Here is a 10,978-nt window from a genome sequence, read left to right as displayed (position 1 = left end):
GCACTTCCCTTAACCATAAGGGCCTCTCCACAGACCTCTCACAGCCCGATGACCTGTTTCTCAGGTCTGCACTGTGGAGGTGGCCGAAACCTAGCGTGGGCTGCAGAAGGGAAGAAAATGGTCCTGGCAGAAGGGCGCACTTCCTAGCAGTGGATTGATTTTATGTGGCACTTCCCAGAACATCTCGCAGGGGGAAAATATTGATCCGCTCAGGGTGGCCAGGCTTGGTTCCCTCAGTCTGTGAGCAGCCTTTCTTTTCCCAAACTGGTCATGTAAATACCATATATGCCTTCACAAAAGTTAGGATGTATGATTCAAACATAGCAATTTGTAAATTTTTTTTTTTTAGTCGTAAGATCTGTTACAGAAACCGATGGAAATTAAGAATTTTACCCCCAGAAAAAGGCAAATCACAAAACTTTCCCCACAACTTCAAGGGCGATGAACCTATTGAACTCTTCATGTGGATGGCCTAGGGGTCCATGGATCCAATTTAAGAGCCTTTCCTCTAGGTGGCTGCCACCTGCAGGTAGAGAGGGTCAGATTATAGTCTCCAGATACTACTTCAATCTGGGGATTTCATGATATTGCCTGCCAATTTTTTACTAAAAAGCATGATGAAAAGTAGTCATCCATAAGTTGTTCTTAATGAATAGAGCAGTTCACTAGTACAATGACTGTTTCTGGGCATCCCTTGAGATCTTAGTTAGCTCTTTTCACAAATGGTGGTAATAATCACAGAGATAAATCTACCTAATTTGAACGTCAGACAGAAAGTTACTTTTTTGGAGGGCCCGTGGTGGCATCACACTTTTCTAATCCCAACATGGAAATGATTCAATTCATGTGAGAAATCTGAATCTGACATGGACAAGGAAGCACGGTCTGCTACAGCAAAGTGCTCCGCTCACCTCCTCCTGTTTCCAGCTCCAGTTCTTGGAGTTGAGCAGGAGAGCATGTCCTTACTTATTTTCTTGTGGCTGGCTCCCCCAGCTGGCTCTGCCAAGATTTTACCTTGCTGCACGGGATCCTTCCAGAGACTGCCCTGAGCTTACTGTAATATTTCCATGAATGGAAAATGTATTTTCCTTTGAGGAGAAGAATAACAACAACATGCAAAGATGTTAATGTAAAACTATTTTTTTTCTTTATTCAAAATACATCTACAAAGTAATGCTTCCCAGTCCACACTGAATGCATGTGTATGCAGAGCTTGTGATGGCTTGGTGAGAGGATGGGCTCCCTACAGGATCTTTCCATAAGAAATGGTTAGTATGTAAAAAAATTGTATAACAGAATTAAGTTGATATGATTAAGTCTTTGCTCTACTAGTATCTTAAGATGACAGCCACATACATTAACATTTGTAGTGTATTTCCCAAATAGAGCCTCGACATTAAATGGTTACTCCATCACAGCCTAATGTTAACTTTTATACACAGAATGCTTGGGGTCTATATAAAAATATCTCTAATTGTATATCAGAGGATGTATGTCTAGATTTTCAGTCTGTTAGCATAATTAAGTCCATTCTTCACCATTTTCAGCCAGAAACTCAAACACAGCTGCTACTGCCTGACAGCTCCCACTCAGCGTCTTTGACTGGATATTCCTTAGGGGGTAAAAATTAATCTCTAAACCTGGGAGCTGCCTTGCCTGAAACTAATGCCCCTGCTGTTTTTTCTCATAACCTCATTGACAGTGTGTTCATACTGATTCATCTTCTACCATTTTTCTTATGGACACAAACAAAACAAAAGCAAACCCCACTCCAGCTGAAAGTTTTGAATGATTTGATAAGTGGGATTCCAAAACAGAAATATTTTGTTTCTCTTGTTCTAAGGACTTTTGATTAAAGAAAAGCACTTTCAAATAAAAAATACCCACTCAACTCATGGACTTCTATTAGACAGCTCATTCGTTTGACTTCCTTCAAATATATAAGTGGTCTTTATGTTTTGGTAGGCAGACTTCATGGGGGAATGATTTTGGACTCAAGAGAAGAAGTGTTTCAGGTGAAAAAAAAAAAGCCAAAAAAAGAACCTCTTTTTTATTCTTCCTTAAAGAAGACCTGTACTCTTGGTGTTTTCAAATCCTTTGTTTATAATGTTGCCTGTGCTCAACTCTTTCCTAGCTCTTTAGTGTTCCATAGTGTGCCCACAAGCACCCTTGCTAGCTGCTACCTTCTCTTCTGTTTGAGGAGTGGCGGGAGACATTCTTCCCAGAGTAAGAAGGGAATACTTCCCCCATTGGGATGAACTGGGCAAAGGGTTTTACGAATAATCCCAGTCCTGGAATGGCCTCCTGCCTGGCGACTTGCATAACCTGCACTTTGCACACAGGACCTGGTGACCACCACACATAGCCATCCCGTCCTTAGAAATTTTCACTCCCATTAAAGTGTCCTTTCTGAAAGCCCTGTGCTCCATGGATGGTACGGGGTGTTCTGAGGGGAAATAGAGGGCAGGCGCTTTCATGACATGACAGGATGTCTGGGCTGGAAGAGACCACGAAGACATCTAGGGAAGTCCCTCATTTTATAGATGAGGACACTGAGGCCTAGAGGTGAGATGGGATTTACTCAAGGCCACATGGAAACTGCCTCTGTCTGTCCTCACAGCTGTGCTAGATGTATATGTGCACCTCGCTACTAATGAAATCAGTATACCAGTCAGAAGAGAAAGGGACAAAATCTTACTGTTCAACTGATAACCGGTTGTAATTCAAGTTGTTAACATTTTGAAACTAAAACTCAATTGTATTCTGAAAGATTTTCAAATCTCAAAAGTTGATTATAAAATGTTTTTAGCCTACTATTTGTTTAACTTATATAAAAAAAATCACATTTATAGGATTGTGTGCCACATAAACTTGTAAGATCTGATCCAGAATATTTTTGATCTTGGTACCTTATTAGGTAAGACTAACATGAAATGATGTAAAAATTTCAATTGTGGGATGAAAATTATACACTTTGGCCACCCAAAATCCTCCCTTGTTTTTTGGAGGACTACTTTCCAATCTTATCAGAAGGGAGGAAAGGGGATTAAGGGGCTTGCTGGAGAGAATGAGCTGTAATGAGATGGAAAGATTTTATAATGGTTTTTAACACCTGGTGCTCAAGAAAGCGTTTCTTTATGTTAGTCTACATCTTGGTTTCACTGTCGATGGGTTTCTCAGTTTCATTGTCCTGTGCAATCAATTGATATGGTTTCTTCATTTCATTCTCTTCAATCACTGAGTTACCCATTTCAACATCTCTGTTCTTCAGTTCATGTCGAGACAAATGCTCCACAATCCCGGCTCCCAGGGAGTCTCCCAGTACGTTGGTGGTGGTCCGGAGGCGATCCCTGCGGGCAGGGTGGGGAGGAGGGAAAAATGAGGCTCCCGTGACCGTCACAAGATTTCAACTTACATTAGGAACTGGCCAGCGAAGCACCTCTTAAAATTCAGTTCGCTGTGTCTACCAACTGCAAGATTACATAATAGACACATAATGTTCATAATAGGAGCAATTAAAAGTTATAAGGCCATATAGATGATGAATATTCAGTTATTAGTCTGACTGGAGTGAGAGTCCTAACAGTGGGGAATGAGCCTTCTATTTCAGCTATTCTCAAAATAATACTAAGATATCATTTGTCCCTCTCAGTCTCATTTTCTCATGAATGTATAGTGGAGTTTTGCAAAGACTACATGATGTGTGATGTCACAACTCACTGAAGCAGTTGTGAAACTGCAGAAACAGTTAGGAAACTCCAACTGTCTTGCATTAAGCCAGACATTAAGGAAACTTGCAAAATATAAAATAGTACCATTCTTTTCACTAAATGTTGGGGTCGAGGCCGGGTGCGGTGGCTCAAGCCGGTAATCCCAGTACTTTGGGAGGGGGAGGCAGGTGGATCACCTGAGGTCAGGAGTTCAAGACCAGCCTGGCCAACATGGTGAAGCCCGTCTCTACTAAAAATACAAAAATTAGCCAGGTGTGGTGGTGTGCACCTGTAATCCCAGCTGCTCAGGAGGCTGAGGCAGGAGAATCACTTGAACCCAGGAGGCGGAGTTTGCAGTGAGTCAAGACTGTGCCATTGCACTCCAGCCTGGGCAACAAGAATGGAACTTCATCTCAAAACAAGTAAATAAACAAATAAAATAAATTTTGGGCTCAAAAATGTTTATTTTTTACAAAAAAATGCTATTTACGTTAGCATATGTAACCTTTTTAAGGATGATAAATTCATTTTATTTATTCATTTTATGAATTTATTATTGTCACCTTTAAATAAAACGTGTTCTAAATTAACAAATGGAAATTTATGTTTGTCTAATATGATAAATATGAATAGATACAACCCATATAGATGAAATGCTATTTCAGTGCTCAATAACTTTGAAGTGTAAAGATCAAAGACTGTGGAGAACTGTAGCGTTATACGAGAGTGCTCATGTTAACTGATGTTGACTGTGGGCCAGACAGTAGGCTGCATACTTTCTAGGCATCATTGCACTGAAGCCTACAGTACCCCTCGGAGGTAGCAGACACAGGCACCCTCATTTTACAGAGGTAGAACTGAGGGTGGTTGGGTAATCTGCCCGGTCTCACAGAAGGTCAGGACACAAACACAGGTCCCCGTAAGTGAATCCTCTCTGCCCGTTCTGGGGCTTCACACACACTGTCAAGCTCTTTTCATGGTCTCAGTTCCAGTGAACACACGTTGTGCTAACTCCAGCACCTACTGTGTTCTAGGCATCTGCTTTGGGCATCCTGGGGAAAGATTTTCAAAAGTGGAAGTAAACTTTCAAGAGAAAAGGCACAGAGAATGCCAGTTGGAAGAGCAAGGAAAGGGGGCACAGGGATGGGCCTGTAGAGGTTAGAGTTTGAGAGTGTGGAGGGTACATTTCTTGGAACTTTTCCCAGATCCAAAACTCAATTCCACTTAATGACACTAGCTCTCTTCCCAGTGTCGGCATGGCTCAGCCTCACCCTGTTGGGCTAGGATGGGAAAATCATTCCCACCGGAATGGGAAGCACACAGAGGCAGGGCCTGAGCTGGCATGTGGGGCCTGCAGCTTTGTTCCAGCTGCTGTGGCGTTGTGTTGTGCAACTCAGAAACAGCCTTGCTGATTTATGTTGCCTTTGCAGACAGCGGGTTTCCCAATTCCTGAATGGCTTTATGGAGTGAGATCTGTGGCAGCCAGATGTGCCCCTCAGGCTGATAGGGGAGTGAGTGCACATGTCGTCTGGGGCTCGGTCTCCAGATAAGGACCAGGGGTCAGACAATGAGGACAATTTAACTATGGGCCGAGTGGCCCCTCTCCTCAGAGTTCTTTCTGTAGCTGTGCCAGGCTGCCTGGTGCCCTAGAGTGACAGAGGTGGGCCCTGTGACAGTGAGTCAGAATGCAGGCCAAGCATACTCACAGGAACCAGTCCACTGCGATGATGAGCGTGATGTCGTCAGTGGGCAGGCCGACAGATGTCAGCACAATGACCATGGTGACCAGGCCTGCCTGAGGAATTCCAGCTGCCCCAATACTGGCAGCCGTGGCTGTGATGCTGTTAACAGAAGTACCAGAACAGAAAACACTTTTACAAAGCTCCCCAGGTAGAGCATATAGGCTGCAAAATACGCACGGTGCCAATGCCTGACTTGCCATGTAACACAAGAGGATGTGCTTCAGGAAAAAAGTAAATGAGATTTTTTTTTTTTTTTTTTTTGAAACAGAGTCTCACTCTGTGGCCCAGGCTGGAGTGCAGTGGTGCAAACTAGGCTCACTGAAACCTCTTCCTCCTGGATTCAAGCAATGCTTGTGTCTTAGCCTCTGAGTAGCTGAGAATACAGGTGCATGCCCCCACACCTGACTAATTTTCTTGTTTTTAGTAGAACGGGCTTTCACCATGTTAGCCAGGTTAGTCTCAAACTCCCGACCTCAAGTGATCCACCCACCTTGGCCTCCCAAACTGCTGGGATTACAGGCATGAACCGTCATGCCCAGCCTGTAAATGAGATTAAAAAAAAAATTGAACTAATCATCATGCTAACTAATATTTATCATATGCTTACTATGTGTCTTCTGATATACTAATCGTGGCTTATCTCATTTGGTCCTCATACAATGACCCTTGTGAAGTTGGACCTATTATTCTAGTTGTTTTAAAATAAACTGGCAGCTATACACTTTTTAACATCCCTGAAAGTATTTTGTAAGGCGAAGTTTAAAATTCTGTAGAGTTACAATAATAATTTCTTTCCAATAATTCCCCTATCCAAGTGGAGGGTTGTAAAGTTACTGAACATTCGTGATTAATGTTGTTAAAAGAATCAAATTTGGTTTCTTAGTTTGGTTTGCTTAGTTAATTCAAAAGCAAAATGATTTATGCACAAAGTTTTATAGTATTAGGAATACCTTTTATGAAGGCAGTGTAGACATGGCTCGCAAAGCAAATGTTTTATAAATAGTAAAGTATTAGCTAGTTATAAGTGGTATTAATAAAGTATTAAGTCTGGCACAGAAAGTATTCATGGTCCCCATACTGGTCCCCTTCTAAGGTACTGGAACTTTTAGCTGGTATATTGCTCCCCAGAATGAAGACTACACTTCCCAACCTCCCTTGAAGCTTAGATTAAGTTCTGGCCAGTCAGACATGCATGGAAGTGACTGAACAACTTGCAGGGTATGCCATTTCCCCACTTCCCACTGGCTAAAATCTGGGGGTGGTAGGTCATCCCGGACCCCCTGGATAATGATAACACTCAAATGACTCAGTCCCTTTTATTACAGAACACCTATCAATCAGCCTTGAAGGCTTTGTGGAGCAGAGCTGTGCTGCATGAAAGAGAAATATATTTCTATCTTGTTTGTCACTCTTACTGTTATTTTTAACTCTGTCACATGCAACTGAACCTTTTTTATAACTCAGAGCCTTTCAATCAATATGCCAAAGTATAGGTTACAGGTGAGCTGAGCTAATGATCTCCTCAGTCCCATTGTAACTACTTTGGGCCTGAGGTTCCCAGAACCCCCAGGTCAGTCAGTGACCTCTGGCCCTGATCAGCCTTGTCCTTTTTACTCCAATGCACCCTACTACAACTATTATCATTTTCTACTAACACAAAACATACACAGAGTCTAACAACTTATTTCTAAATAAACATAACAACTAATGTATGGTGACTGATTAGATGAAAAGAAACTAAGACACCAAATGTAGGCCATAAATGTGGATTTGAACTTGGTCTGGAAGTAAAAGCTGTAAAAAACATGTTTTGGGGGACAACTGGGGAAATTTGAATATAGATTGAATATTCTGGAAGTATTTTTAAGATTCTTACTATTGTGGTTATGTAGAAAAATATCCTTGTTCTTAGGAGATGCATGCTGAATTACATACAGGTGAAATGTCATAATGGCAGAGAAAGACAGAGAAAGAAGAAGCAAAAATGGCAAAACGTTTGCAATTTTTCCATCTGGTAGAGGATGGTTGTTATAATATTGTTTCAACTTCCCTATATATAGGGCAAATTTCACAACAAAATGTTGAGTGATAAAAATCCCCCCAAATCTGACTTATTTTGCTCTCCAAAATGTACTTTTAATAACAATTTTTTGAAAACCCCACAACAGTGAAGAGCAGAGGCTGATCTGGATTGTGAGTCTGAAAGCGTCCCGTTGCCATTAGACTCAAGCGGACCTTGTGCAAAATAACTTTTAATAAGTAAAAAGGAGGGATTATATTTGCATATGCACAAGGGTATGCCTGGATATCTCTGGAAGGACACGGAAGAAACTTGCAGGTAACACTGGTTGCCTCTACAGAAGGAAACTAAGAGACTGGGGGAGGGTATGGAAAGGAAAATAACTTTTCACTGAACACCTCCAATATAATAGTTTTAAAAAATTCTCCACAAAAGTCAGATTCTTGAACTACTTGTCAGTGTGGTCTGTCATCTATCTTACACTGGCTAAAAATTCACCCAGGCCCGGCGCGGTGACTCACGCCTATAATCCCAGCACTTTGGGAGGCCGAGGCGGGTGGATCACGAGGTCAGGAGATCGAGACCATCCTGGCTAACACGGTGAAACCCCGTCTCCTCTAACAATACAAAAAAATTACCTGGGAGTGGTGGTGGGCCCTTGTAGTCCCAGCTACTCAAGGAGGCTGAGGCAGGAGAGTAGTGTGAACCCTGAAGGCGGAGGTTGCAGTGAGCCGAGATTGCATCACTGTACTCCAGCCTGGGTGACAGAGTGAGACTCCATCTCAAAAAAACAAAAAACTCACTCAGGAGAAAAAGTTCATCTAACTTTTTATTTTCTGGCAGTATATATACAAGCTAACCTATTTTAATGCTTTTAAATATTGAAGTATAATCTAACACTTTTAAAAAGGAGAAATATCCATACTATGTATTTTACAGACATTAGAAAGAATGATGAGGTAGACATATTTATTGGTCTATTGACAAGCAAACCAGTCAAAGGCAAACATGTATGTATAATATAATTTCACTAACTACAAAAAAGAAGTGTGTGCATGTCTATGCATAGGAAGAGTCTTTCCAAACCAAACATGAACAATGGTCACTTACAGAAAGATGTGGGGCGATATGATGGCAGGCAAGTTTTCCTTTTTACTTTATACGTATCTATATTTTTTGAACCTTGTTATTAATGAGTGTATACATCTATACTCTAAAAAGAAAACAATGAAAATATCTAAATATAAAATGATTACCTCAAATCCCCACCTCTTGATTATGTGGGATCCCCTTCCCAACCCTGGTTATCCTCTTGTCTTTTAAAGACATTCTTTTTGTTTGTTTTTGTTTGTTTTTTTTTTTTTGAGATACAGTCTTGCTCTGTCCCCCAGGCTGGAGTGCAGTGGCACGATCTAAGCTCCCTGCAATCTCTGCCTCCGGGTTCAAGCAATTCTCCTGCTTCAGTCTGCCAAGTAGCTGGGACCACAGGCCCATGCCACCACACCTGGCTAATTTTTGTATTTTTAGTGGAGACAGGGTTTCACTATGCTGCCAGGCTAGTCTTGAACTCCTGGCCTCAGGTGATCCACCTGCCCTGGCCTCCCAAAGTGTTGGGATTATGGGTGTGAGCCACTGCTCCCAGCCTTAAAGGCATTCTTAAGAAAGGGTTGTATAGAACTCTTTCCTTGTACCTGATTGTAATAATCTGTCCGAAGTTCAGTTCAAAGTTGTTAACTTGAGCAATGAAAATGGCAGCCAAAGCCTCATAGAGGGCAGTCCCATCCATATTAATGGTGGCTCCTACGGGGAGCACAAATCTGGTGACACGCTTGTCCACGCCATTGTTCTCTTCCAGGCACTTGAAGGTGATGGGTAGGGTGGCAGAACTGAGAACAGTGAAACAGGGCACATCAGCTGAGCATCCTGGTAGTTCTGACTGTCTGTGTGTTTGGTCTTTGGGACAGACAGTTCCTTCCTCTCCCATGTTGTAACTTAATGGGAATTGAGTCAGCACTTATATAAATAGGGGAGCGGGTTAAGAACAGTGTGGTCCCCTCACGGGGTCATTTGGCAGCTCTCCTGCTTCTGGGTTCCTCTGTGAGGCATCACTTGTGATCATGCCCCCATCACGACAGCCTGTGCCAAGTCACTCTGCCTCTTTTCCCTCAGGCAGATGTCAATTAAAGAGAGATGAAGTGGGCGGGAAAGGATAGTTGATTTCCAATTCATCCCCGCAAAAGATATGTAGCCAGGCATTCCCCGAATCCCAAATAGGTGTGATTGGCATGAGAAGTGAGAAAGCTGACTCATCATTCCTGGAAGTTTAAAACCCAGAATAAAATGGCTCCTCCTACACCCTACTTGAGGGGCCCTGGTTCAAGGTAACATTTCAGATTCATTTTCCACACATATATACATACCTTGAAGAGGTCCCCAGAGCAGTGATGAGTGCTTGCAACAACCCTCCAATAAAAACCCAAGGGTTTTTCCGTGTTACCAAGAAGTAGAGGAGTGGCAGGACGATGACTGCGTGAATGAATAAGCCAACAATGACAGTCACAGTGTACATGGCAAGCTGCCCCCCAATCACGCCCATGTCTTCCATCTCCACAATCTTCCCAGCAATCAGGAAGAGGATACCCACGGGGGCGTACCTGGGGAGAAGCAACACCAGCACGGTTGGAGTCTGGTTTCCACCAAGCTAGTCCACAGAAATTTCCAAGTGATAAGAAAAAGTGAAAGAGAGTTGACTGCCAAACTTTCCTGCCCAGGATACCATTAGGACTTACAGAAACTGTGGACTTCTTTTTTTTTTCTTTTGTAAATATGAATTTCCCCTGATTCTTGCAGAGTCGGGCTTTCCCCTCCCTCAGAATTGCTCTAGGACACAATGTTTTTCTCTTAAACCTGGGAAAAAAGGCAGATACAGAGCTTTTGATACCCACCTCTGTCTTCCTAGACAGCTCTCCTTTCACTACACGGGGGTCACTTTTCTGGTCCTCAGATGCCACTCACTCCCTCTGCCTCCTGCTCCCCTGCTAAGTGTCCTGTACTGCTGGAATCCACTGCACCAACATCCAGACTTTTGGAAGCATTTTCCACATCAGAGCCTAATTCCCAAGTTAAAGCAAGAGGCACACGATGGTACGCCAGTGTCTCAGGTTTGCAGTCAGTTCTCTTTTTCAAGGGCTACTTTTATTATTGCCTTTCCATATCTACATACCACTTACAAGATTACTTAGTATTATTCTTCCAATCATCTTTTTTACTTAAGTAAATTTACTTTAAGAGAAAATTTTGTTATAGTGCAAATGAAAATCTAGTACTGCTTGCCATAAATAGATGTCCATAAAGTAAATTCATGATTAAACTTAATAATGTGCATGTATGTACTACCACAATCAGGTTATAGGTGTTCTAATGAAGTCATTGTTCCCCACAGGCTGCTACTGCCATTGTGAGCTTTCCTCCTGCAGACAATGCAAGAAAGAGCAACTGAGACTCAA

The 10,978-nt window shown here is 42.3% G+C and overlaps 1 protein-coding gene across 1 annotated transcript in view; it reads right to left on the bottom strand.

The window, feature by feature from the left end:
* Positions 1–1,124: 1,124 nt before the first annotated feature.
* The window catches only part of SLC1A3 (solute carrier family 1 member 3), an 84,263-nt gene continuing 74,409 nt past the window's right edge, over positions 1,125–10,978 (bottom strand). The window contains exons 7-10 of the mRNA XM_005556731.3: positions 9,893–10,126; positions 9,164–9,358; positions 5,417–5,551; positions 1,125–3,350 (exon numbers count right to left, since the gene is read on the bottom strand). Coding sequence (XP_005556788.1) covers positions 3,146–3,350; positions 5,417–5,551; positions 9,164–9,358; positions 9,893–10,126 — 769 coding nt within the window. The 3' untranslated portion in view covers positions 1,125–3,145. The remainder of the gene's footprint in view (positions 3,351–5,416; positions 5,552–9,163; positions 9,359–9,892; positions 10,127–10,978) is intronic.

The sequence above is a fragment of the Macaca fascicularis genome, chromosome 6 (genome assembly GCF_037993035.2).
Source record: "Macaca fascicularis isolate 582-1 chromosome 6, T2T-MFA8v1.1".
NCBI lineage: Eukaryota > Metazoa > Chordata > Mammalia > Primates > Cercopithecidae > Macaca > Macaca fascicularis.
This window is presented reverse-complemented; position numbering and strand designations above follow the sequence as displayed.